At 49.2% G+C, this 25,765-nt stretch overlaps 6 protein-coding genes across 9 annotated transcripts; 1 reads left to right on the forward strand and 5 right to left on the reverse strand.

The window, feature by feature from the left end:
- Window positions 1–49: 49 nt before the first annotated feature.
- Window positions 50–10,924, reverse strand: LOC9652133 (cellulose synthase catalytic subunit [UDP-forming]). Of its 3 annotated transcripts, none has more exons than XM_024666663.1 (4): window positions 10,232–10,924; window positions 10,155–10,180; window positions 1,110–1,518; window positions 50–1,048 (listed from the first exon to the last, which is right to left on the reverse strand). In XM_024666663.1, the coding sequence occupies exons 1-4, from the start codon at window positions 10,862–10,864 to the stop codon at window positions 887–889; spliced, it is 1,230 nt and encodes a 409-aa protein (XP_024522431.1). In that variant the 5' UTR covers window positions 10,865–10,924; the 3' UTR covers window positions 50–886. The 3 variants fall into 3 exon arrangements, with proteins under 3 accessions (XP_024522431.1, XP_002993016.1, XP_024522432.1); XM_024666664.1 differs by lacking the exons at window positions 50–1,048; window positions 1,110–1,518 and adding exons at window positions 9,585–9,702; window positions 9,758–9,926 and having other exon boundaries at window positions 9,986–10,180; XM_002992970.2 differs by lacking the exons at window positions 50–1,048; window positions 1,110–1,518 and adding an exon at window positions 8,712–9,702 and having other exon boundaries at window positions 9,758–10,180.
- Window positions 10,925–13,124: 2,200 nt separating this feature from the next.
- Window positions 13,125–14,476, reverse strand: LOC112343362. The gene is made up of 3 exons (XM_024666680.1): window positions 14,333–14,476; window positions 13,726–14,289; window positions 13,125–13,622 (listed from the first exon to the last, which is right to left on the reverse strand). The coding sequence occupies exons 1-3, from the start codon at window positions 14,474–14,476 to the stop codon at window positions 13,125–13,127; spliced, it is 1,206 nt and encodes a 401-aa protein (XP_024522448.1).
- Window positions 14,477–14,816: 340 nt separating this feature from the next.
- On the reverse strand, window positions 14,817–19,440 carry LOC9652134. Of its 2 annotated transcripts, XM_024666666.1 has the most exons (8): window positions 18,648–19,435; window positions 18,542–18,573; window positions 18,323–18,470; window positions 17,847–18,239; window positions 15,378–17,784; window positions 15,201–15,316; window positions 15,030–15,142; window positions 14,817–14,981 (listed from the first exon to the last, which is right to left on the reverse strand). In XM_024666666.1, the coding sequence occupies exons 1-8, from the start codon at window positions 18,733–18,735 to the stop codon at window positions 14,880–14,882; spliced, it is 3,399 nt and encodes a 1,132-aa protein (XP_024522434.1). In that variant the 5' UTR covers window positions 18,736–19,435; the 3' UTR covers window positions 14,817–14,879. The 2 variants fall into 2 exon arrangements, with proteins under 2 accessions (XP_024522434.1, XP_024522435.1); XM_024666667.1 differs by lacking the exon at window positions 14,817–14,981 and having other exon boundaries at window positions 15,063–15,160; window positions 18,648–19,440.
- Window positions 19,441–19,671: 231 nt separating this feature from the next.
- Window positions 19,672–22,157, reverse strand: LOC9652135. Its single transcript, XM_024666668.1, has 8 exons — window positions 22,041–22,157; window positions 21,614–21,965; window positions 21,324–21,547; window positions 21,238–21,271; window positions 20,435–21,168; window positions 20,105–20,373; window positions 20,012–20,047; window positions 19,672–19,953 (listed from the first exon to the last, which is right to left on the reverse strand). The coding sequence occupies exons 2-6, from the start codon at window positions 21,924–21,926 to the stop codon at window positions 20,125–20,127; spliced, it is 1,554 nt and encodes a 517-aa protein (XP_024522436.1). The 5' UTR covers window positions 21,927–21,965; window positions 22,041–22,157; the 3' UTR covers window positions 19,672–19,953; window positions 20,012–20,047; window positions 20,105–20,124.
- On the forward strand, window positions 22,130–22,765 carry LOC112343355. The gene is made up of 2 exons (XM_024666672.1): window positions 22,130–22,487; window positions 22,629–22,765. The coding sequence occupies exons 1-2, from the start codon at window positions 22,147–22,149 to the stop codon at window positions 22,741–22,743; spliced, it is 456 nt and encodes a 151-aa protein (XP_024522440.1). The 5' UTR covers window positions 22,130–22,146; the 3' UTR covers window positions 22,744–22,765.
- A 348-nt stretch (window positions 22,766–23,113) lies between these two features.
- On the reverse strand, window positions 23,114–25,007 carry LOC9652136 (F-box/kelch-repeat protein At5g15710). The gene is made up of 2 exons (XM_002992973.2): window positions 24,509–25,007; window positions 23,114–24,429 (listed from the first exon to the last, which is right to left on the reverse strand). Exon 2 carries the CDS (start codon window positions 24,370–24,372, stop codon window positions 23,230–23,232), a length of 1,143 nt encoding a protein of 380 aa, XP_002993019.1. The 5' UTR covers window positions 24,373–24,429; window positions 24,509–25,007; the 3' UTR covers window positions 23,114–23,229.
- Window positions 25,008–25,765: the final 758 nt, after the last annotated feature.

The raw sequence follows: 25,765 nt of genomic DNA on the forward strand, positions 1-25,765 counted from the left end.
TCCTCAAGAGATTTCTAGGACAGAAAAGAGAATTCAAACTACAAAAGAAGAAGGCACAAAGCAACTTTGGCTATACGTTTTTTCTCAGAGATCGTTTGCCACTTTACTAAACAAAGAAGTGGCATGTACAACGAATGTTGATTGACTATATAGCACCTGCCTTACACCAGCGTCGATCCGATTTGGTGACGATTATAACAAGTGCCGCCACCCAGAAGATACTCGTAGCAACGTTAGATATCCCCTCGTAAAAGATTATTGACCAGTGCCACTTTGGGAGATAGTCTCCCTCCAAAAATTGTGGAACTCCTTCCTTGTAGTGAAGCAGTGACTTGCGTTCCCCAGGCTTGTAGCTTTGTGGACACAAGATGTACATAATTGGTATGAGCATGTGTGCACAGGTGGAAAGTAGAAAAAACGATATGGCGATCACGTAGAAATCATTCTGGCAGTTTTTGCCACCTTGCTCGGCTATCCAATAAATCCTGTAGCCAACCACACCCAAAACCAGGAATATGTAGATAATGTGCACCCTTACGTGCTTGAGTTTGACAAGGAACTTTGATCACCGCTGGTTGCTTCTTGAGCTTGGCTTGTGCTGCAGCACGGTCAATGTTGCTTGTTGGAGTGAATATAAAGGTGGAAGAGTTTGAAAAGATTGACTTGTATATCGTTTTGAAGAAGTAAGGGGTCATCCACTAGAAATGTGACTCGTCCCAGTTGCAACTTTGGATTGGCTGGGGAAGACTGAGCCATACCGCGAACCAAGACAGGTGCCAGTAGATAAGAAGAGCTGAGAGATTTATAAGAATGCGTCGGCTATTGTGAAAGGTGCCAACAATGAGGTCCAAGTTCAAGGCAAGGAGAACTATGAAGAGCAAGACCATTACAATGTTGAAAATTGAGATGAAGTAGTATACAGTGTGCCAGAAGTAGCACACCTTGAGTAGAAATGAAAGCCTGCTCTTTGGCCCAAGCATCTCTCTCCATGTCGCAGAGAATTGCTGTATAGCTCCCTGGCACCACTGCCGCCGCTGCTTGATATATCCTTCAAACGTCCACGGTGTAAGACCAATCTAACAATCAAAGGTGGAGTCAACAAAAGTCACCGTGTTTTGAGCAACAAGCTTGCGGTTGAGGTAGACGGACTTGAAGCCCTGGTTGAAGAGCTTGAATGCGGTCAAGGTGTCTTCTGTGATTGACATTGGCTGGAAGCCTCCAATCTCGTCCAGATGTTTCCTTCGGAAGATTGCTCCAGTTCCAACGCACGGTGCGGCCCCAAATGTGTCCCTGTGAATCATGACACGCTCGTAGCCAAATACGCAAGCATCGTTTAGAGGATCTCCCACCGGAAGGTTGTAAAACGAATGAGGTATCTGTACGAATGACACTTTGGGGTCTTTCACGATATGAGAAAGTAAAGTCTTCAGGAACGATGGGTGAAGTATCATGTCTGCGTCCATCATCACCACGAACTCTGCGTCCGAATGCTCCAGGCCGTAGTTAAGGTTACCGCATTTGAAAAAGAACTGTTATAAAAGTTAAAAGCTGACCTTTTCTCGACGAAGATATCGGACCGAAGCACTCGGAGGCTCAACATGCTCCAATACCTCACAGTATTGTTTCAGCTGATCGTCCCCTCCATCATCCAGGACCAAAACTCGAAACTGGTGCTTGGGATAATCCATAGCCAGGGCAGCCTGAATGGAATCCTCGGGAACGTCAGTGGGCTCTTTGCAGCAGGTAAGAAATATGTCAACCGTCGGAAGCTCTTCCCAATTCAACGACAAACTCTGACGGGGCCTCCATATTCGAGGTGGTAACACCAGATCTACAGCTGCAATAACGCTGTTCAGAAAGTATATCACCTCGCAGATCGTCAGAATTATCAGCCACGGCCTTCTCACAAGCTCGCCGGGATGCTTGGAGTAGACATAGAACCTGTAACCGAGGTAATTCACAAATGTAGCTATGTGTGCTGAGACAAGGAGGCAAATGATTGTGTGCCAGATTAGCTTTCCCCATGGAGATGCTTGAGGAGCGGCTGACAAAGAAGTGGATGATGAAGGAGAACTGGACGGAGAAGAAGAAGAAGAAGAAGACTCATGGGGAGCATTAGAGTCACTTTGGTCGCTAAGATTATCACTTGGCTGCTGCTGCAACTCAAGATCCCGCACACTAGACATGATGCTGTGGGAGGAGGAATCTGGAACTTCTTACATATTCATGTTTGATAGGGTTATTATTGACGTGCCATGTCCGTCCAGCTGTCCATGTGCATTTTGGTTCAGCAGTCATTTTGTAGATCATGGACTTTCAATACCAATCTATCTTAGAAAACATTGCGAATCTTTTGATTTCGACCAAGCACGCGACGTGAATAGATGAACATGACTAACGATCTGACTGATGAATCACGCCGGCGAACCTCGACAGGCCAGCTAATTCTTTTACGTGACCAAAGGTGTACAATGGTCTGTTTGAATGTTAAATCAGATGTGTATTCGGAATGTAGTACTGAAAGAGAGCTGTATAAACCTTGTTGTTGACATACTTTCGAGAAGCGTCCAATTCCACCGAGTAGAACCTCTCGGCCTCGCGGTTACTCCCAAAGTTGATGCGCCGGGCGGACGACGACGCTGTCGTCAACCATTGTACGATCCTTCTGAATTGCATGGTATCATTCCTGGGGAAGTGAGGCAGTCTATGATATTCGCTCTGTCATTGCTCGAATTGTGGACGGAAGCAAGTTTCACGAGTTCAAGAAGTTGTAAGCTTTTTAAAATTTGTAGACACTTCAATGCTCCTCCCAAAGAAAATTGTCACGGCCACCTCGGGGTCAGTGTCGAGATGTAGATCCTCGTCAATGTCGAAGCTATAGTGATCGAGCTTCTCACAACCTGTTTAGGTCGTGTAGCTGAACAAGTAATCTCTATCGCCTTCTGATTACTATATAGCGGGAAGAACGAGTGCGTTACCAACTGATCCTCTGTCACTGGCTCGTCCTTCTTGACAAACACCTTGAAGAAAACATTTTGATACCTCTTGATCCCAAAGCAGAACTTGTAGTCTGGTGGATCGACGTCCCAGTGAAAGATATGGCTTGTGGAGATACCGTAAGACTTTCTGGAGATTTTCGAGAGCACAACGCCTGTTCCAGTGCCGAGAGCCATGGCACCTCGGCAGATCGCAGCGGTGGGATTAAAAGGACAATGCACAGCTTCCACTGCTTCTTTGAATCGCACCTTGATCCTTTTCACCACGTACGGACTCTCGGAGAAGCCTCCAACCAGATATATGTACTTGATACCGTCAACTTTGTCAAAATTCTCCTCGATTAGCTGGATGGTTTTGTTGATTTCTGTGTCAAAGATTGCGCACATCTCCTCGCAGTCGATCTCAATCTCATGGTAGCACTCATCATCTCTCTGGAGCAAATCCCAGTTTCCTGTATCAAACTCCCTGTCATGCTCTTTCCATGCCTTCGGCAGCTTTGGTGGAACTTTCATGAATTTGAACAAACATGCACTTGCCCTTGGGTCCGAGCCACCAGCTCAAGATCCTGTGGACCACATCCGGCTCCTGCTGCTTGAAAGTGTTGAAGCATCCAATCTTCTTGGTGAGAAACTCCAGAAAGTTAGAGTCGAAAAAAGTACCACCTCCAAGTGCTCCGGAGCGAGCGCCCGGCCAGTCGATGAAAAGATGGACATCCTCTGGATCAGAGCGATGCACAAAAGCAAAACTAGAGTAAGTCGTCCCGAAATCCAGACCCACGACAACCTTTGGCAATGGGGTGTCACAGAGTGCGAGCGATCCCGAGACAAGAAAAAAAAAAAAAAAAAAAACTCCTTTAAAAGAACAACTCGTTTTGGTTATCTTTCGCGTTTCTACTATGGACGTGACTAGTTAATGCGTGGCTGCGTCAAACCCCAGCGAGTAGAGCTTCTCGGGCTCAAGGTTGATCCCAAAGTTGATGCGCCGGGCAAACACCTTGATGCAGCTCCACCTTGCGGCCCTTGCCCAGCTGCAAATCCTCGCTGATATCAAAGTAGTAGCGGTAGACTGGTACTGCATCGCTGCTGGAGCCAAGCAAGCTAATGCCCATGATGGTATTGTTCGTGTTTAGAGGAACGAAGGTGCGTGTGACGGCCTCACTCTCTGACACTGTATCGTTCTTGGCACCACGATTGGCCCTCTCAGCATAGACTTGCATGCTGCCCTTGGCCTGGTCGCTCCAAGTCGCCGGGACTGTAAGACACCATTGCATGTCCCCGTACTTCGGCAGATGGTGGATCATAGATGTGCAAATGTTCCAACGTGTCAACGTTTAAATGCCGTTTAAAACATTTCAGGACAATCCAACGTTTACATATTAAAGCCTAAAATGATTAAGAAAACACTAATATTTACTAAAGACACTTTAATCTGATATTAAGTTTATAAAACCTAATCGAATAACATACTAAAACAAATGAAAGAAGAAGCCATTTTAGTCGTCATAGGCATTGCTTTGCATGTTTTCACACCTCTTGCCCGAACTCCAATGAGATGTGCTTGCACTTGGTCCACTCCCCCAATGTGAATCTCATGACAATACTTACATGTCCAATGCCGCTTTGCTCATATCACATGCTTCCAGCTCCAGCATTTGCGGTGTCCTCCAATTCCTGTCATGACCACAAGAACCCTGAAGAAACCCTAAAGAAACCCTAAAGAAACCTTTGTCTCTTTTCGCAAATAGTGCAAACGTTTAGAATGGCATTTTTGAACGCGTTTAAAACGTTACGTTTTTTAAGTTTCACATGTTTTCCGGCAACTATGTGGTGGATGATAAACACGGAAATAGATCTCAGGTAATCCACGACCAGCCTCTCCTCCTTCTCACTTCCTTCTTCAGTGCAGCAGCTTGGAACCCATCTCAAACACACCAACCTTTTGCTCGATCTCCTCCTGTGCAGGTGGAGTGAGGTCTTCTTTGAGCCAAGCCACCTTCGAAGCCGCTACAAAGCACAATCCACAAGCTTGAAAGATCCTTGCTTCTCCCCTGGAACATAGAAGAGGCTCGACTGGGTCTTGCCAGGCCAGTCAATGAAGAGAACCAAAACCTGAGTAAGTTGTTCCAAAATCTAGACTAAACTCGATCCCTTGGAAGATTTATATAAGCGCTATACAAAATCCTACCAGTTGTGACGCTGCGCGAGCTTCGCCTGTAGCTCGGCCTCAGGGATGAGTCGCTTGCCAGCCTTCCATCGTTCCCTCCACCATTCCACAAGCTCTGCCTAGAGACCAAGCTTATCGATGGATCCATCCATGGAACTTTCTCTTACCTCTGTGAAGGAGTGATTCGAGACGTACTGACTGTCCACTGTGCACTCCATGTCTCCAAGATCCACAGAGACGGACATGTTCTTGTCATCACCACCTAGCTTCCGGATGGCTCCTGTTTATTTGGGGAGAACTTTACAAACTTCGGTGAAACGTTGCAAGAGCTTTAGTACCTCGTATTCATGCCATCCTGTAGCCGGTTCCACCAAGTTCTTTCTCCCATCTTCCAAACCTTAGCCGCAAGAAGAAGCCTCGCACATTTGTGTTGAAGTCTGGAGAATCCATCCATCTACACCCGAGAGATCTATGTTAGAAAGCAAGACAATCTCAAAGTTCTTCCGGTCTGCTATCATGCCCCTTGAGTTGGTATTCGCCCAACCAGGCTGAATGTGTTGGAGTTGTGGAGGTGTATGCTGTCAAGGTTTATGTCTAAATAGTTAATAGCGTCCCAAGTGAAAAATGCCGAGTAGACTCTTATTATGTCCGGACATTAAGCCTTGTAGTTAACCTGTCGAAACAAGTCTTCCAACCAGAATGACAGCTGATAGTCTTGGATAGCACGCAATTGTCCATCACCAAATCGCCCCTCAAACAAGTCCTTCACGCTCATCATGCCGATGAGCAGAAAGCCCTGAACCTTATACATCGTGCCATCGTCTTTCATACGTTTGATGGTGTGGTACAGCTTGTCCAGGCAACATCGGGCTGGACGTAGTAAAAGTCCCTGTGCTAGCAGATGGTGTGACGAAAGTCCGCTGGCGCATTCTTCCCAAAACCCTTTAAACAAGACTTTATGTAAGCTTTTATACAGCACCAGTTTTACACCATTGGCGAACTGCCTTAGTGACAGCAATAACAAGTGCTGCCACCCAGAAAATCACCACAACCACGTTAGCTATGGCCTCGTAAAACATGGCTGACCAGTGCCACTTTGGGAGATGGTCTCCCTCCACGAAATGTGGAACCTTTTCCTTGTAGTGAAGCAGCCCCTTGCGCTGCCCAGGCTTGTAGCTGGGCGGACACAAAATGTACACAATTGGTACAAGCATGTGTGTACAAGTTGAAAGAAGAAAGAAGGACATTGCGATCACGTAAAAATCATGGCTGCAATTTCGGCCTCTTTGCTTCGCTACCCAGGAAATTCTGTAGGCCACCACTGCCAAGACCAGGAGTATGTAGATGATGTGAACCTTTACATGTTTGAGCTTGACAAGGAAAAATTTGATCAAGGCTGGCTGCTTGGTGAGCTTGGCCTGTGCTGCAACTCGATCGATGCTGCTTGTTGGAGTGAATGTGAAAGTGGAAGAGTACGAAAAGATGGACTTATATATGGTTTGGAGGAAGAAGGGTGTCATCCACCAGAAATGTGACTCGTCCGATGGATTGTGGAAGACTGAGCCAGACTGACATCCAAGAAAGGCGCCAGAAAATGAGGAAGATGGCGAGCTGTATGATAACACGCCGCGCCTCATGGGAGGTGCCGATCATGAGGTCAAAGTGAAGTGCAAGACAAACGATGAAGAGGAGAAGCATAACAAGGTTGACGATTGCGATGAAGTAGTATCCCGTGCGCCAGAAGAAACTCACCTTGAGAACCAAGGAGAGTTTACTCTTTGGCCCAAGCATCTCTCTCCATGTCGCAGAGAATTGCTGTATAGCTCCCTGGCACCACCGCCGCCGCTGCTTGATATATCCTTCAAACGTCCACGGTGTAAGACCAATCTAACAATCAAAGGTGGAGTCAACAAAAGTCACCGTGTTTTGAGCAACAGCAGACCTGAAGCTTGCGGTTGAGGTAGACGGACTTGAAGTCCTGGTTGAAGAGCTTGAATGCGGTCATGGTGTCTTCTGTGATTGACATTGGCTGGAAGCCTCCAATCTCGTCCAGATGTTTCCTTCGGAAGATTGCTCCAGTTCTAACGCATGGTGCGGCCCCAAATGTGTCCCTGTGAATCATGACACGCTCGTAGCCAAATACGCAAGCATCGTTTAGAGGGTCTCCCACTGGCAGGTTATAAAACGATTGAGGGATTTGCACGAATGACACTTTGGGGTCCTTCACTATGTGAGGGAGCAAAGTCTTCAAGAATGAGGGGTGAAGTATCATGTCTGCGTCCATTGTCACCACGAACTCCGCGTCGGAATGCTCCAGGCCGTAGTTAAGATTACCGCATTTGAAGTTGTGTGGGACTCCTGGAATCTGCAACAGTGAGATCATGAGCACGCACTGGGAAGGGAATAACAATATTGTAAGCTACCTTCTTTCTACGAAGATATTTGACACAAGCACTCTCCAATTCCTCACAGTATCGTTTTAGCTCATCGTCCCCTCCATCATCAAGGACCAAAACTCGAAACTGGTGCTTGGGATAATCCATGGCCAGGGCAGCCTGAATGGAATCCTCGGGAACGTCAGTGGGCTCTTTATAGCAGGGAAGAAATATGTCAACCGTCGGAAGCTCTTCCCAATTCAACGATAAACACTGACGGGGCCGCCATATTCGAGGCGGTAATACCAGATCCGCAGCCGAAATAACGCTGCTCGCAAAGTATATCACCTCGCAAGTCGTCAAAACTATCAGTCACGGCCTTCTCACGAGCTCTCCGGGATGTTTAGAGTAGACATAGACCCTGTAAACGAGGTAATTCGCAAATGCAGCTATGTGTGCACAGACAAGGATGGAGATAATAGTGTGCCAGATTAGCTTCCCCCAATGTGGTGTCGATATTGGATGAAGAGAAGACAAATTGGATGAAGATGGAGAAGAAGAATCATGGGAATCGCTTTGATCACTAAGATGATCACTTGGTGGTGTCTGGTGCTGCAGTTGCAACTCAATATCTCCAACGCTAGACATGCTACTATCTTAATGAGTTTCCTTCGTTCCAGAGAATTTATTCGTGACCATAGTTTACTTTTCGTACAGCTGCATTTGTGTATGGTTGGTTGCTGTCTTGCAAATTATGTCTTGAATCGTGTAAAGTTCCACTGAGAAGAGTTTTTTCGTAATCATGTTAAGAACTGCAAGCGAAAACAAAATATCATGTGTAAAAGCCAGCTAAGTATTCCGGTTTACATTGGTGGTGTACCATATGACGCCGACCAAATCAGAATTGTCCACAAACTGCCTTCGATTCTACATGTGTTTTTGCAAATCAAGTAGCGTGTTCAATTCTACTTCTTTCTGCTACCGACAACTTGTCTTCGTCTTGCAATACAAGTTTGACTGCGATAGCACAAAGGTTAGTATTCAAGACCGTGTGAGTCTGATGCCTCTTTTCAGGAAACTTATATGTTGACCACACTAGCAATCTTCAAGAGATCGCTAGGACAGAAAACAGAACTACAGAGAAGAAGGCACAAATGCAAAAAGGAACTCTCGCTATACGTAGATAAACAGGCTAGTTTGCCACTTTATTGAATAAAGAAGTGCAAGTGTTGATTGACTATATAGCACTTGCCTTACACCAGCGTCGATCTGATTTGGTGACGATTATGACAAGTGCCGCCACCCAGAAGATACTCGTAGCAACGTTAGATATCCCCTCGTAAAAGATTATTGACCAGTGCCACTTTGGGAGATAGTCTCCCTCCAAAAATTGTGGAACTCCTTCCTTGTAGTGAAGCAGTGACTTGCGTTCCCCAGGTTTGTAGCTAGGAGGGCACAAGATGTACATAATTGGTATGAGCATGTGTGCACAGGTGGAAAGTAGAAAAAACGATATGGTGATCACGTAGAAATTATTCTGGCAGTTTTTGCCACCTTGCTTGGCTATCCAATAAATCCTGTAGCCAACCACACCCAAAACCAGGAATATGTAGGTAATGTGCACCCTTACGTGCTTGAGCTTGACAAGGAACTTGATCACTGCTGGTTGCTTCTTGAGCTTGGCTTGTGCCGCAGCACGGTCAATGTTGCTTGTTGGAGTGAATATAAAGGTGGAAGAGTATGAAAAGATCGACTTGTATATCGTTTTGAAAAAGTAGGGGGTCATCCACCAGAAATGTGACTCGTCCCGGTTGCGACTTTGGATTGGCTGGGGAAGACTGAGCCATACTGCGAACCAAGACAGGCGCCAGCAGATAAGAAGAGTTGAGAGATTTATAAGAATGCGTCGGCTATCATGAAAGGTGCCAACAATGAGGTTCAAGTTTAAGGCAAGGAGAACTATGAAGAGCAAGACCATTACAGTGTTGAAAATTGGGATGAAGTAGTATCCAGTGTGCCAGAAGTACCACACCTTGAGTAGGAATGAAAGCCTGCTCTTTGGCCCAAGCATCTCTCTCCATGTCGCAGAGAATTGCTGTATAGCTCCCTGGCACCACCGCCGCCGCTGCTTGATATATCCTTCAAGCGTCCACGGTGTAAGACCAATCTAACAATCAAAGGTGAAGTCAACAAAAGTCGCCGTGTTTTGAGGAACAGCAGACCTGAAGCTTGCGGTTGAGGTAGACGGACTTGAAGCCCTGGTTGAAGAGCTTGAATGCGGTCAAGGTGTCTTCTGTGATTGACATTGGCTGGAAGCCTCCAATCTCGTCCAGATGTTTCCTTCGGAAGATTGCTCCAGTTCCAACGCACGGTGCGGCCCCAAATGTGTCCCTGTGAATCATGACACGCTCGTAGCCAAATACGCAAGCATCGTTTAGAGGATCTCCCACCGGAAGGTTGTAAAACGACTGAGGTATCTGTACGAATGACACTTTGGGGTCTTTCACGATATGAGGAAGTAAAGTCTTCAGGAACGATGGGTGAAGTATCATGTCTGCGTCCATCATCACCACGAACTCCGCGTCCGAATGCTCCAGGCCGTAGTTAAGGTTACCGCATTTGAAGTTGTGTGGAACTCCTGGAATCTGTAACAAATGGTCATGTAAAAAGAACTGTTAGAAAAGTTAAAAGCTGACCTTTACTCGACGAAGATATCGGACCGAAGCACTCGGAGGCTCGACATGCTCCAATACCTCACAGTATTGTTTCAGCTGATCGTCCCCTCCATCATCCAGGACCAAAACTCGAAACTGGTCCTTGGGATAATCCATAGCCAGGGCAGCCTGAATCGAATCCTCTGGAACGTCAGTGGGCTCTTTGCAGCAGGTAAGAAATATGTCAACCGTCGGAAGCTCTTCCCAATTCAACGACAAACTCTGACGGGGCCTCCATATTCGAGGTGGTAACACCAGATCCACAGCTCCAATAACGCTATTCAGAAAGTATATCACCTCGCAGATCGTCAGAATTATCAGCCACGGCCTTCTCACAAACTCGCCAGGATGCTTGGAGTAGACATAGAACCTGTAACCGAGGTAATTCACAAATGTAGCTATGTGTGCTGAGACAAGGAGACAAATGATTGTGTGCCAGATTAGCTTTCCCCATGGAGATGCTTGAGGAGCAGCTAACACAGATGTGGATGATGAAGGAGAACTGGACGGAGAAGAAGAAGAAGAAGAAGATTCATGGGGAGCATTAGAGTCACTTTGGTCGCTAAGATTATCACTTGGCTGCTGCTGCAACTCAAGATCCTGCACGCTAGACATGATGCTGTGGGAGGAGGAATCTGGAACTTCTTACATATTCATGTTTGATAGGGTTATTATTGACGTTCCGTCCAGCTGTCCATGTGCATTTTGGTTCAGCAGTCATTTTGTAGATCATGGACTTTCAATACCAATCTATCTTAGAAAACATTGCGAATCTTTTGATTTCGACCAAGCACGCGACGTGAATAGATGAACATGACTAACGATCTGACTGATGAATCACGCCGGCGAACCTTGACAGGCCAGCTAATTCTTTTACGTGACCAAAGGTGTACAATGGTCTGTTTTAATGTTAAATCAGATGTGTATTCGGAATGTAGTACTGAAAGAGAGCTGTATAAACCTTGTTTACTTGTTGACATACTTTCGAGAAGCGTCCAATTCCACCGAGTAGAACCTCTCGACTCGCAGTTACTCCCAAAGTTGATGCGCCGGGCAGACACTTCAATGCTGCTCCTCCAAGAGAAAATTGTCACGGCCACCTCGGGGTCAGTGTCGAGGTGTAGATCCTCGTCAATGTCGAAGCTATAGTGATCGAGCTTCTCACAACCTGTTTAGGTGGTGTAGCTGAACAAGTAATCTCTATCGCCTATATACCGGGAAGAACGAGTGCGTTACCAACTGATCCTCCGTCACTGGCTCGTCCTTCTTGACAAACACCTTGAAGAAAACATTTTGATACCTCTCGATCTCAAAGAAGTCCAAGAACTTGTACTCTGGTGGATCGACACCAGCGAAAGATATGGCTTGTGGAGATACCGTAAGACTTTCTGGAGATTCTCGAGAGCACAACGCCTGTTCCAGTGCCGAGAGCCACGGCACCTCGGCAGATCGCAGCGGTGGGATTAAAAGGACAATGCACAGCTTCCACTGCTTCTTTGAATCGCACCTTGATCCTTTTCACCACGTACGGACTCTCGGAGAAGCCTCCAACCAGATATATGTACTTGATACCGTCAACTTTGTCAAAATTCTCCTCGATTAGCTGGATGGTTTTGTTGATTTCTGTATCAAAGATTGCGCACATCTCCTCGCAGTCGATCTCAATCTCATGGTAGCACTCATCATCTCTCTGGAGCAAATCCCAGTTTCCTGTATCAAACTCCCTGTCATGCTCTTTCCATGCCTTCGGCAGCTTTGGTGGAACTTTCATGAATTTGGACAAACGTGCACTTGCCCTTGGGTCCGAGCCACCAGCTCAGGATCCTGTGGACCACATCCGGTTCCTGCTGCTTGAAAGTGTTGAAGCATCCAATCTTCTTGGTGAGAAACTCCAGAAAGTTAGAGTCGACGTAAGTACCACCTCCAGGTGCTCCGGAGCTAGCACGAGCTTCATGGACCCTGTGGGTGACGCAATTCTCCTTCTTGTGCACAACAATATCAATAGTTCCACCACCAATGTCCGCCACCAAGAACTTGTCCCCTCAAGAAAGGGAGACACTACCACAGTAGAATGACGTCACCTCCGTCTCCAAGATGATCCTCGGAGGGTAAACAGTTCACAAAAGTTACCTCTCACAAGCTCAGCCTTCTTGGAGTTCTTGTTGTCGGTGATAAAACTTTGCATTTTTTTGTTGTTCTAATGAAGTGTTGAGATTCCAGAGAATATTCGAAAGAAGGGGAAGCGAGAGGAAAATAGTGGAGCTTAGTGTGAGCCAGAGATGGAACACAGTATAGAGTTGATGTGGTGATGTGGTGTATTCAAGTGTGGTGATGTGCAGAGCAAATGAGGCTATTTGAAGTGTGACTACATTGTGGGCAAGGGGTTTTGCTATTAGTTGAAGTCTTGGCTGAATTGTTGAAGGAATAGAAACTTTTGTTCCTAGTATTTCCTACACAGCTCTTGGAGTATGAGTTCAGGTTCTAGTTGGACTTGTAACTGTCTTACGTTGCAAATCCACTCTTGCCCACAATGTGGGGCACACTGTACTCACTCGCTACTGACCAGATAGCTCGCTTGCTCCCCACGTCGCCACACTCGAGTATGCCACATCACCGTAGTATGAGCTCCAGGCTAGTCGGTGAAAAGATGGACGTCCTGTGGATCGGAGCTATGCACGGTAAAGGAGATTGCAGAAGCCATAACTAGCTAGCCTAAACAAAACCCTATGCTCGAGGCACGCTCACGATATTCTCGGGATATGGCCTTAAGTTTAGTCAGATCTTTTAAATGAGACTTTTACTAGCACACAGATAGAAAAGCATGAAGAACTACTAAGACAAAAAACACGGAGAAGAACTTGTCACTCGCTAGACTCTACTTGTTGACATAAGTTTGAGCCGCATCAAATTCCACCGAGTAGAGCCTCTCAAGCCCACGGTTCCTCCCAAAGTTGACGCGCTGTGCAGACACCTCGATGTTGCTCCGTCCAAAGTACATTGTCACGGCCACCTGGCGACTCGTCCCCAGCTCTAGATCCTCATTTATGTCCATGCTGTAGCTGTCGAGCATGGCACAGCCTTTGTCGATCGTGCTGCTGCTCGAGATGAGTAAGTCGATCCTCAAGGCTTTCTGGTCAGTGTATATGGGAAAGAACGAGTGCGTGATCTCCTGGTTCTCCGAGACTGACTCGTCCTTCTTGACGTAGAGGCTAAAGACGCTGCATCTCTCGATTCCATAGTTGTCGATAAACTTGGATGCTGGTGGATCGTCCCACCGTGCATAGCGACTCGTCGCAATGCCATAAAGAGTTTTTGGAGATCCTGGAGAGAACCACGCCTGTTCCAACTCCAAGAGCCACTGCGCCCCGGCACACTGCGGAACCGGGATTCAGGGGCGAGAGCACGTCCTCGACCGAGTCTTCGAACCGCTTCTTGATCCTGTTGAACAGGTAGCGACTCTCGGAGAAGCCTCCCACCAGAAGGATGTACTTGACGTTGTCAACTTTGCGAAGTTTCTCGTCGATCAGCTTGATGGTCTTGTCGACTTCGGTGTCAAAGATCGCCTTCATCTGCTCGCAGCTGATCTCGATCTCGTCGTAGTAGTCACCGCTCTCTGGGAATCCCAGCTCCGCCTTGTCGTGCTTCTTCCATGCCTTGGACAACTTTGCAGGGATTTCCAAAAACTTGGAGCCGCTTCCGTCGAACGTGCACTTGCCCTTGGGTCCGAGCCACCAGCTCAAGATCCTGTGCACCACATCCGGCTCCTGCTGCTTGAAAGTGTCGAAGCAGCCGATCTTCTTCCTGAGAAACTCCAGAAAGTTGGAGTCGACGTAAGTCCCACCTCCAAGTGCACCGGAGCTAGCACAAGCTTCATGGACCTTGTGAATGATCCAATCCTGCGCGCTCTCCTTCTCATGCACGATGATATCAATGATTCCACCGACATCCGCCACTAGGAACTTTAACCCTGGGCGAAGGAGAGAACACCTCGGAGCTGCCTCTGGCACGAGAAAGAAGCTGCCTCCGGCTCCAGGATGATCCTCAGGGGATAGATGCTCGCATCGGGGACGCTGCAAAACTTACCCGCGACTTGCTGGAGCCGAGCAAGCTAATGCCCATGATGGTATCGCTCTTGTTTAGAGGAACGAAGGTGCGTGTGACGGCCTCCCTCTCCGACACTGTATCGTTCTTGGCACCACGATTGGCCCTCTCGGCATAGACTTGCATGCTGTGGCTCAAAGAAGACCTCACTCCCCCTGCACAGGAGGAGATCGAGCAAAAGGTTGGTGTGTTTGAGACGGGTTCCAAGCTGCTGCGCCGAAGAAGGAAGCGAGGAGGAGGAGAGGCTGGTCGTGGATTACCTGAGATCTATTTCCCAATTTATCATCCACCATCTGCAGGAGAAGTACGGGGACGTGCAGTGGTGTCTTACAGTCCCGGCGATTTGGGGCGACCAGGCCAAGCCACCCTTCGAAGCCGCTACAAAGCACAATCCACAAGCTTGAAAGATCCTTGCTTCCCTGGAACATAGAAGAGGCTCGATGAAGAGAACCAAAACCAGCGTAAGTTGTTCCAAAATCTAGACTAAACTCGATCCTTTGGAAGATTTATATAAGCGCTATACAAAATCCTACCAGTTGTGACGCTGCGCGAGCTTCGCCTGTAGCTCGGCCTCGGGGATGAGTCGCTTGCCAGCCTTCCATCGTCCCCTCCACCATTCCACAAGCTCCGCCTAGAGACCAAGCTTATCGATGGATCCATCCATGGAACTTTCTCTTACCTCTGTGAAGGAGTGATTCGAGACGTACTGACTGTCCACTGTGCACTCCATGTCTCCAAGATCCACGGAGACGGACATGTTCTTGTCGTCACCACCTAGCTTCCGGATGGCTCCTGTTTATTTGGGGAGACCTTTACAAACTTCGGTGAAACGTTGCGAGAGCTTTAGTACCTCGTATTCGTGCCATCCTGTAGCCGGTTCCACCAAGATCTTTCTCCCATCTTCCAAACCTTAGCCGCAAGAAGAAGCCTCGCACATTTGTGTTGAAGTCTGGAGAATCCATCCATCTACACCCGAGAGATCTATGTTAGAAAGCAAGACAAAGACGTGTTTGAGAGACACCACTACCTCCATAGCTCGGACCTTGACAGCCTCACGGACTCGATAGCAGCAAGCATGTCTTTGGGAACGCTGGGAAGTGTTTCACTGGTTTGCGGAGCTGCCGCTTTCTTAGCCGGAGTTCCAGTCCTTTGGAGGCCAACTTTCTTGTGAGTGTTGTCCTTGGGACTCTCCTCGTTCTTTCTTTGATCTTTGGCTCTCGCAACCTTGTGATCGGGCTCGTGAAGCGGAGCTATAGACAAGTTACCCGATTGTGGAACGAGGTTGGTGCTTTGAGTCCATACAACCGGAGGAATGCTGGCAGCGGGACTAGCTTTTGCGTGATCCACGAGCACAAGACTTGGATTCGCAGGTACTGTTACGCTGGTCACGGACGGCTTGACGACGATGGTGGTGTTGACGACGTTGCTAGAGTTCCTCCTCATGAATCTCCAGTTCCTCATCTCACTGTTCTCTCGAGCTCGAGACGCCGCCTCGGTGACCGAGAATCGACACTGAGCTCCCAAGTGTCCCATCCCCAAGCACCTCAAGCAAGGGAAGTCGAGGACCTCGCTACTCATGTCCTCGAGAACGAGCGCTCGCCTCTCCAGCTCTTTAAGTTCGCACTCGAGCGTCTCGGAGCAATCCATGACCGAATGGCCCTTGAGTCCGCAAAAGCTGCATGACCTCGACGCGCTCGAGATGGCCGCCTTGTCCTTGGGCTTGAAGCTCGCGTTCACCCAGTTCTTGACCGTCGCCATGCTCGCTACGAACTCGGCCATGCCTTGCGAGCACTCGGGATCACCCGATCCATCCAAAGCTGCTGCTAAGTTGCGAGCCTTGCTACGGTTACCTGTGGATGATCTTTGGAGCTTGGAACTCTTCTCTTGCTGCCCCTGAGATGGTATGAGACACGAAGCGGCTTGCCACATACCAAAGGATGCCTCCTCGCCACCACCAGACTTGGACTTGGAAGCGTCTTGCTGCTCTTGCTTGAGATGCTGCTCCTCCTGGGAAGCATGAGCGCGATCTTCCAGGAGATCTTGAGCTTGAGCTTGAGCTGGAGCTTGAGCTTGGTCTTGATCTTGATCTTGTTTGAGAAGTTGATGCTGTTGCTGTGCCAGAGATTTGGACGCATGCTCTTTGGTTCTTTTGCCGTCTTTTAGCTGCTCGGGAGGGCCACTAGAGCGCGTGGTGCCTTCCGTCGCATTGGTACTGTTACCACCGCCTTCGTTACCATCACCCGATGCTTGAGGCTCCTCCCGCGAGGAGAAATCTCGTCGCCTCTCGCTCTTTTCGTGCTCTCCTCCATCTTGCTGCTCCTGCCGCTGCCGCTGCTGCACTCGCTGCTGCTGCTCGTCACCAGAAGTTTGCATCTCCGATGCTTCCTTGTGATGCGCACCATCGTCTGTGCAATCCATGCTCTGGGGAGACACCGCATGCTCGTCGGGGAAACGCTTCATCAAAGGTGGCGAGAGCACGAGATCGTGGTCCTTGGCCTTGGAGGACGATTCCAGCCGCAAGTCTACACTGGAGCAAAGTCCTCCCACTGGAGATCCGAGCTCGGTGGATGGAGCGGCTGTTGCCTCGGAGCCAAAGCATCTCTTCTTCGCCAGGCCTTTGCCGACGTCGATCATCCACTTCATGAAGGAGCCGACGACTGGTTTTTGTGCACTAGCAGCAGCGGCAAACTGGTCCGAGCATCTCTCCTTGGAGTTCGAAAGATTCCTGGTCACCTCGTTTGCCACTTGCTTTGGCTTATCAGCGAGATGGACGAGAAGACTCTTCCGGATCGGCGGGATGCCAGAGCTGCTGTTGGAACTCAACCTCAATCCGGCGTTCTCGCTATCGGCCAGCACATAGCTCGCTGTTTTCTGGAGTGGAGATGCCTGGTCGTGCTCCACTTCGAACTTCCGCTTGGAAGGAAGAAGCTTGAGGAAGCCACAGTCGTTTTTGAAAGATGGCCGAGCCTTGGCTGCTTGAGCAGCTCCAAGCTCGCTGAGATTTGGAGCTTCCGAGTCTGCGGCAGTGGAGAGTGGAGCTGGCTGGAGGATATCTGTGCTACACCTTGGCAAGCTACTGCTCTCCCTGCCTGGCTTAGCTCCCGAGAGGATCATCGTTTGATCGTCGACTTCGGTCTTTACGTGCGCCAAGTTCAAGCTCGTCTGCGAGTGTCGTCCGCTCAATGCAGCTCCTGAGCCACTGGCCATCAGCATCATCTCCTTACGAGCCTCTTCCAGCTCTAGCTCGGAGGACGATCTTACAGCTTGGGGCTTGTTCTTTTCCTCGTCGCAAAATTCCAGCTTTGGTGGAACCAGCTGCAAACCCGCGTCTTTGTTCACCACCTTTGTCTCCTTTTCATTTTCCTGCTCCTGCACTGGAGGCTGCACTGGAGGCGCTGGACTAGTCGATGCTGTTCGTCCCAGAGGAGAACCATCTAAGCGAGAAGAACAATACGAAGCTTAGCAAAGATCGCTGCTACAAGACGTTTGAACTCACCTCTCTTGGAAGAGCGATCACGTACACCACCACCGAAGCTGAAAGTATCAGTGCTAACCCTCGACGAAGTAGCGAGCTGTCCAACCATGGCTATGGCTCGCTGCTTTGGAATCGCACCACCCCATAACTTCAGCGCTTGTTGTTGTTGTTGTGAGTTTGATCCGGGACGAAACGCTGGAACCTCGGGAGTAGCAGTTGCAACCAGAGCCATGCCTCTGACGTCCGCTTCCGAGAGCCCCGAGCTCCCGCGACCGCTGGCACTGTGACTGTTTCCAGTTGATCGCAACTTGGTCCTATCTCCTCCTGTTCCTAGCGATGATCCTTCCACTAAAGGTTGGCCCCCATGATCGTTGTGATTCCTGGTCGTACTAGCCAGTGGAGCTTGATGGGAATCTATGGAACAAAAAAGAGAATGGTTATCGTTTGATCGTATCAAAGAAAGAAAGAGCTCAACGAAGGGAAAGTTTCTCTCTTACAACTTGTAGTATCGAAGAAAACTGAGCCGCATTGAGCACTTAGCCTCTGGCCGAAGCTGGTCTTGAGAAATGGGCGAGGTGGTCGCTCCGGAGAGATGCGGGGCTGCTGCTCCGGAGCCTTTTGTTCCTCGCTACCCGAGTTTTTGATCTGGAAAAGAGGAGCAGCGAGCATCAATCTCCAGAGACTAGCCACCGGACGCTTTGTTTGCAAAAACGTACCTTTCTCGCTCCAACAGCGCCTTTGATAGAACCTATCCAACGAAAGAGCGCTCGGTTTAAGACCTTCGAGCTACCACGAGGAAAAAAAAAGTGTTTTTCCTCTTACCTCGAGAGGACGAAGAATGCGAGCGATGGCTATAAGACTTGGCACCGCCGTTTGGAGGTGACACCTCTGGAACCTCGCGGATCTCCATTCACCAGTAGCGCTCCTCATCTCTTGGCGAGCGACAAGATCAAGAGCTCCTCAGATCCAATTCCAACCATCTATCTGGATTGGAATTATCCAGCGCTAGCTAGAGGAGCTAAGCCACTACCACACAAAGGGGAAAGAAAGATGGAGAAAGGTCTCTCTTTTCTCCTCTCGGCTCTTCTCTCATCCTGGCCAGTCGCTGTCCACTTATCCTTGACTTTGGTTGATCAGATATGATCATCTCCCCCTAGGCATGAGAAACCAATCCTTTTTACTCTCTGGCTCGCAAATCCCACCCAGTAGAGCAGCACGACAAATCCAGTGACCCAATTGCTTGCTCGATCGGCCCAGCCCGGCAAGAATGTGTCCTGCGCGCTCCAGCGAATGCCCACGAAACAAAAAGCTGCAAGAGAGAAAAGAGGGAAGAAAAGAGAGAGAGAGAGAGGGGTCTCGGCGCTCAGAAGAAAGAAAGCAATCCAATTTCTGGACGCGCGCTTTCCAGCCTGACCGGACAGAGGAGTTGCTACTCTCTTGCTGCCTGGGGGGATTTGGACACTCCCCACACGCAAAGATCACAAATGCCCCCACGAAGAAAATGATCGTCGTTTGCTCGTTAAGAGAGATTTGGAGAGTGTGATAGTGACCAACTTTGGTCGTGAAAGAGAGCAAAGTAAAAGAGCGACCTTTGCTTTGCTTTGCTGCTTTGGATGGTGATGTGATCAATGACAGAATAAGAGAAATTGTTGCCTTTATGCCTGTGATCTTTTTCTTTTCTCCTTTAAAGGCTTTAACGCTTGAGAGATCTTAACGAAGAACATGATCCTAGATCTAGCTGGTTATTAAAATTCCGAAATTTTTTTCCCTCTCCCCTCCAGAAAAAGAGAAAGAAATTTGCTTTGCTTTCATGTCTGCTGGCGAGCAGGCGCCATAAGCTGCGGCATTAATGAAGAGCTTCTTTTGTGATAACCAAGAACAGCTAGCTAGCACAGGGACACACTCTACTGTGCTTTGATTGTGGTGGTGGTAACCTCCTAATCGATGAATGCGCGATTCACTTCACGATGTAAGAGACGAGCACGAACGAAGGAACACGAGAAAGAAGCTGGACGATGATGCTTGCCTGCGTTGGTTCTTAAAAATCTGGAAAAGCGTTGGGCTTGTCTTCATCTCATTGGATTTTCCACTGTCGATGTCTCAAACAAATGCTTTGCTTACGCCTTGCCTGAAAGTGACACAGGCCACCTATGAGCAGACTTCCCAAGAGCAGGAAACCAACAAACCTTCGCTGTGGATCCATTTCCATTTTATTCGAACACCTGCCGAAACACCACCCGGGATTCAGAAAAGAAAGGAAAACAATAGACTATCACCACCTTTTGGCATTCCTGCCAAGCTATTTCGTGTCGAGCATTGCTGGTCCGAGCCTCACGGAATTGACGTAGTTCACTGGACTGTGAGCAGAAACGCCGGGGAAGAACAGACCAACGAGCCGCAGCACCGTCGACGAGCTGGACTCCCGATAGTTGTCACCATACCGGAAGTGGAGAACAAAGCTCTGGAGAAGCTCCCACACTGCCACGGCATGGTTGAAGATGTAGTAGAATGGATTGAAGTAGTTTTTGTTGGGCTCCTCCTTCACAATCTACAGTATCACCAAAGTTCGTCTCAAGAGAAAAGGAAGAACAGAAGATATGTAGACGTACCATTTTGGTGTAGAAGCTGGTGTAGAAGAAGCACGGCTCGATGTGCTTGAACTGGAAGAGAAAGTCGTCGAAAGGAACGCGTGGGATAAGATCAGCGCTGTAGACAACGCGGAAGAAGCGATTGTCTGCTCCGTTGAGCTTGCTTGTCATGGTAGCTGCGAATTCCTTGTCCCCTACTCGAGGCTGTCCAAACGTGTAGAGAGCACCCAGCTTGCCTGTGATGGTGTTTTCCTTGTTGTGGAAGAGTATGGTGGTAAAGACGGTCGCCAGAGCACCTCCCAAGCTATGTCCAGTTACGTAGACTTTGGCATTCCTGTGAGCTCTGAGGAGGACCTTGAGCTCGTCGCAGGCGGTGTCGTAGGCGAAGAGAGGCTTCCCCTTGTCTTGACCGTGATCCTGATCCTGATCCCCCAGTGTAACAGCTTCGATGAGCCCCGAAGCTGGAGTGTGCTTGCTGCTGCTGGTGGCGTTGCCGGAGGCTCTGGTTTTGGCGACGTTGTCCTTCATGCGAGTGAATGAATCCATGTCGTGGCGATCCACCAGGCTGAGAGCTTCCAGAAAGCCGACGTGAACACGGCCAATGCCGGGGAGAAGGTACCACGAGAAATCAAAGTCTGTGCTCCAGTCGGAGGCGTTGAACGGCATTGTTCCGCGGAAGACAACGAAGACAGCTTGTGCATCGACTGCTCGGTCCATGAAAATGAGAACTTGAGTTGGATTCGTAGGTTCGTTCTCTGTGACAAAAAAAAAACATAGAACTATAACTCAGCATCAGGAAGAAGAGAAGTTCTTGCGATACTTACTGTTGATGCACTCGTATATATCCACGACATGCATCTACATTCACAGCACAAAAGTCAAGCAACAAAACGTCGATGCTGATACTTACTTTCCACTCGTTCGTGATGATCTTCCGGATGATTTTGGAGTTTTCGTATGCAAGCTTGGACGCCATCATGCAAACATCTGCCATGAGTTTCGACCCCGGAGGATCTGACACAAAGTGGCTGGCTACTTGATCTTCAAGTTGATGGACCAGCAAGTCCGTGCGTGGATCTAAAAACCCAATCACACTCCAGTAGGAGTCGGAATCCTCGTCGGGGATGATGATTCCTACAAAGAAAAAAAAAGAAAAATGAGACAAAGAAGAAGAAAGAAAGAACAAGTTCTTCTACGTACCTCTTCCAGTGAGAAGCTTTTGGACGAGGTTGGAAAGTCCGCCATTGGCATAGACAGTGTTGAGGAAGATCTCGAGGAATTCGCCAATGGCCGCGAGCACTTTGGAGACGAGATGGAGGAGCTTGAGGATGAGCATGGCGAACCTCGCTTGCCAGCTCTGGTCCACCATCCCCTGGAGCGATGGCGAGCACTCCATCCCTGGTGCATGCCCACTCCACGTCACAAAAGACGCCACGAGCTCACCCAGGCCACACTCCCTGGATCGAAATATCACATACTCGCTACTTTCATCCGGCTGCGTTCTTTGATCCATGCTGCAATCAATCGAGCTAGAAATCAAACCGCCCAAGAGCTGCAAGGAAAGAACGCGAGCTCCTTTAACGCATCTGGAAGAAAGCTTGGAAGCCAAGGCAAAGGATTTGCATACCGGACGAGGAAGACGGAGTCCTTCGCCCGGATTCTCGTCGCATCCACTGCCACAATCGCTGGAATCCGCCCTTCATTCACATGCCGCACACCGGATCGCCCGCGCGATGGATCGAGGCGGCGAATCGGCGCATCTCAGAGGCTTGGCGACAAGGGCGTGGGATTGGAAGATGTGGATTTCCTCTTCTTCCTCCTCCGCTCGTAACGGGTCGGTGATGCTCCACTCTCGCAAGCAAGAAAGGGCATATTCTCCGCCATGGAATCATTCTCTTAGGGTTTTAGGGCATTGTTGGGCGTTCCCTCTTCTTCTTCCCTGGGCGCCATTGCTGCGATCGCGCGCCTCGATCGCCATGGCTGCTAGAAATGTAGGAATCTCAGCTCGCTCGCGGTGTGGAATGCAGGAAGAGATTGGGCGGATTTCCCAGGGTTCTTGGACAAGCTCGATCAGGTATGAGAGTGAATTTGCGATCTCTTTGCGCTGCATTCACTCATGCCTTGCTATCTATAGTCTTTCTTTTGTTTTTTACCTGTGAATCTCTGGATCGCTTGGCTCTGGATCCTTTGTTTAATTCTCTTTTGTTCCTTGCAGACTGGCAAGGCTGGTGCTAGCTCGTGACTTGGATTCTAAATTTCCACTGGTATCAGAGAGAAATTCTTTCAAAGAAGAGGAAAAACTGTTGCTTGATGCGATGATGATTGCATGATACTGGGACACCTCTCTACCTAAAGCATCAATCGCCCGTGATCATTTCTCTCAGAGCTTTCGTACGACGCTTGGGTGAGGGAATATTGTCGCGCTCGCCATCCACAGTAGCGTCCTCGTTCATGTATGCCGGACGGAAGCCGGAAAGATTGACAAGTAAGCGTCTTATTGTTTTGGTTTGCTTTGTCCTTTTAACAGCGCTGGTCCTTGGCTTTTATGCAGGTGTCGTTGCGTCGAGAGAGAACGCAGGTATTGTCTCTGTCGTACTTTTGTTGGTGTTTTTGTTGACCATTTCCTGTAATCAGAGTCCAGCTAAAAGAACACGTTGCTCCTACGGTGCTAAAAAATGAAGGAAAAAGAAAAAATGGAGGAGGAGGGGACAACGGCCTTTGTACATCTGCAAGTATTTTTCTTCGCTTTTCTACTTCTTTAAGTTTTTTTTTTTTTTTCATTTTTCTTATGCCCGACTCGTGTGTATTCTGCAATCTCAGAAGGTGTAGTCGAGGCGAGGATTGAGAAACAAACCTCTCAAGGCGAACTTGATGTCGTGATTGCTGAAAGGACACGAAGGCAGCCATTGCCATGAAGCCGGGGTGGTGGAAAGGTCGCAGACCAACATCCCCGAGTGCGAGCTCTTGAAGAAGTATATTAAATCGCCGGACCCAGCGCACTTAAGATCGAAGTCTCCCTTGCTCTCGTAAAACATCTGGAAGTAATGCTGCGGCATCTGGTCCTTGTCAAGCCACTGCTGGCTTTCAACTTGAAGCTCCCACAGGTGAATCCTCTCGCAAACTCGGTCAGTTCCCACTCCGCCGACTAACAGCAGCTTTTCCTTCCGCTTGAGCAGGAAAGACGAGTACAGGCACGCGGGCCGCGGCACCTTCATCTCGGACCATAGTCTGGTACCCAGGTTATACGACATGAGGTTGTAAGGGCGGGCAGACGTCAGACAGTAGAGTGTGCCCTGGCAGAAGACGGTTTTGGAGGTCCACACAGTAATCTTGACGGTGTAGTAGCGGGGAATGGCTCCAAGGACGGTCCAGGAGTCCGTTCTGGAATCGTAGATCTCCGTGGAGCACTCGTAGTCACCCCCGCATTCGGACGTCCCGCCTGCGACGATGATCCTATACCCGCTGCTGTCGTCGACTTGAAACACCCCGACGAGTGAGTTGAATCGCTTGTAAGTCATCTGAGGCAGCTCCTTCCAGGTCTGCATGATCGGGTTGCACACCGCCAGCATCCCCAAGTTGCTGAGACCGGCTCGCATGAAGATGAGGCCTCCGATGGCAGCCAGCGGGAACCTCATATAAGGTGGCAGGAATGCGAGCGAGACATTGAGCCACTTGTTGAGCGTGGGGCTGAAGGCACACGACTTGTCCCGGCAGTTATAGGAGCAGGCAAGGAGCCAGGGGGCCTCCCTCGCGGGTGTGCTGCGGTAGACTCTCTGGAAGTTGCTCGACTTGATCCGGGAGTTCCAGGACTTGCAGACGAGGCCGGCCGCCACCAGGCTCTCAATTGGCATGAAGGCGAACACCTTGTCCATGATGTCCTCGGGGAGGCTATGCCAGAGTGGGAACGAAGGCTCGTGCTGCTCCTGGCCGCCATCCATGATTCTCGCTCGGGAGCTCATTGGTGTGACGGACGCACGTAGGCTGGCTGACTTGGGGGCAGGAGCAATAATTACAAGCTGCAAACGAGAAGATCCAGGATCAAACCACAAAGTAAAGGTGGTGCCGTGGAGGTGCGGGAAGGGGGAAAGTGCAAACCTTGATTGCTGGGTGGGCCGGCACGAGAAGAAAGGCCACACCTGATGATGCTGCGTCCACCCTCCAACACCAGCAGCAGCAAGAGCAACGATTGGAAGAAGAAGAGGGGTAGTAACAGTAACTGTACCAGCTAGAGATCCGTCAACAAAGTCATCTCCAGCAGCAGAGGACTCTGTGGTGGAGCAAGCGAGAAAAGAGCAAGCAGCAGTCAAGGACTTATATCTGCTGGGAAGCGGGGGGAGGAGGAGCAGACTTGGAGAGACGAGGAGGCGGTGTGAAAGCGAGGTGCTTGAGCAAGAGGAGCAAGGCTGGTCGTCGTCAATCATGCAGCAGCAGGAGCAGGGGGTGGGAGTGGACGCTTTCGGAGACAACCGGGTGCATCCAGAGGGGTTAAGCGAGCGCCACCGCAACATGAACCGATTTAGCCAGTCAAAGCTACGATTCTATGCGTGAGGGAACGTATGGTAAGAGGGGAAGGAGATCTTTCACTCACACCATCTTCTCTTTTTGGCGACTAACTCATGCTCCTCTCTCTCTCTCTCTCTCTCTCGCTTTCCAGGAATTGCAACTTTGCTCGCTCTCTCGCTCTCGTGCACAAAACCGAAAGAGATGAGGAGAGAATGGAGGAGAAATTCTCAGGAGGGGGGCAGCGGTCTCTCTTAGAGAGGAGAGGAACAGAGACACCTTGCGAAAGATCAATCAATCAATCAAGAAGGAATTGTGTGATCTGTCGGGGGCCCTCAATCATGCAGGAGAGAGGATGAAGCTCGCACACACAAAACCCTCTCTCTTTTATTTTTTCCTCTCTCGCTCGCCAAGAAAGAAAGAAAGACTCTTTCCTGTGGCCGCCATAGCTCCTCTATGAGTCAGTGTGTTAAAAACTTACTAATTCTTTTTTTTTTTTTTCCTTCTTTTCTTCTTTTGGCTGTGTAAATTATTTTTGTCGTACTCCTCGTGGCCCAAAACCAAATGCGAGTATTGGCCACCTCTTAACGTGGGGCCCTTCTTTTCCACCACGCCAGTGACGGGGAGGGGTCCGTCAAACGCATTGCGTGGGTGACGGGCGGCATCTTGATTTTGACAGGGCTGACGTTTTCGGTTAGTCACACGGAAGGTGGGCTCGGTTACGTTGACTGCGACCCGTACAGAGCGTGTTTGCTTTCTTCTTCCAGAAATTATGGAATTGGCGCGAGGGAGGAAGTTCCTACGTTTTGCGTCAACCGTGTTTGCTACAGCTAAAAATTCCCACTTTGCGGC

Source organism: Selaginella moellendorffii, unplaced genomic scaffold, assembly GCF_000143415.4.
Source record: "Selaginella moellendorffii unplaced genomic scaffold, v1.0 SELMOscaffold_146, whole genome shotgun sequence".
Lineage (NCBI taxonomy): Eukaryota > Viridiplantae > Streptophyta > Lycopodiopsida > Selaginellales > Selaginellaceae > Selaginella > Selaginella moellendorffii.

Coding starts and splice junctions, on each gene's coding strand:
- LOC9652135 (XM_024666668.1), bottom strand. CDS start 21,926: ATGGATCAAAGAACGCAGCCGGATGAAAGTAGCGAGTATGTGATATTT. Junction 21,272..21,323: donor TCATCACGAACGAGTGGAAA/GTAAGTATCAGC, acceptor CTGTGAATGTAG/ATGCATGTCGTGGATATATA. Junction 20,374..20,434: donor CCAGCTTCTACACCAAAATG/GTACGTCTACAT, acceptor GTGATACTGTAG/ATTGTGAAGGAGGAGCCCAA.
- LOC9652136 (XM_002992973.2), bottom strand. CDS start 24,372: ATGAGCTCCCGAGCGAGAATCATGGATGGCGGCCAGGAGCAGCACGAG.
- LOC9652134 (XM_024666666.1), bottom strand. CDS start 18,735: ATGGAGATCCGCGAGGTTCCAGAGGTGTCACCTCCAAACGGCGGTGCC. Junction 15,317..15,377: donor TCAAGGTCCGAGCTATGGAG/GTAGTGGTGTCT, acceptor TCTCGGGTGTAG/ATGGATGGATTCTCCAGACT. Junction 14,982..15,029: donor CGAATCACTCCTTCACAGAG/GTAAGAGAAAGT, acceptor CTTGGTCTCTAG/GCGGAGCTTGTGGAATGGTG.
- LOC112343355 (XM_024666672.1), top strand. CDS start 22,147: ATGGATCGAGGCGGCGAATCGGCGCATCTCAGAGGCTTGGCGACAAGG. Junction 22,488..22,628: donor TCTTGGACAAGCTCGATCAG/GTATGAGAGTGA, acceptor TGTTCCTTGCAG/ACTGGCAAGGCTGGTGCTAG.
- LOC112343362 (XM_024666680.1), bottom strand. CDS start 14,476: ATGCAAGTCTATGCCGAGAGGGCCAATCGTGGTGCCAAGAACGATACA. Junction 14,290..14,332: donor TCGGCTCCAGCAAGTCGCGG/GTAAGTTTTGCA, acceptor CTATCCCCTGAG/GATCATCCTGGAGCCGGAGG. Junction 13,623..13,725: donor ACGTCAAGTACATCCTTCTG/GTGGGAGGCTTC, acceptor CCGGTTCCGCAG/TGTGCCGGGGCGCAGTGGCT.
- LOC9652133 (XM_002992970.2), bottom strand. CDS start 10,864: ATGTCTAGCGTGCAGGATCTTGAGTTGCAGCAGCAGCCAAGTGATAAT. Junction 10,181..10,231: donor GATATCTTCGTCGAGTAAAG/GTCAGCTTTTAA, acceptor CATTTGTTACAG/ATTCCAGGAGTTCCACACAA. Junction 9,703..9,757: donor ACCTCAACCGCAAGCTTCAG/GTCTGCTGTTCC, acceptor TTTGATTGTTAG/ATTGGTCTTACACCGTGGAC.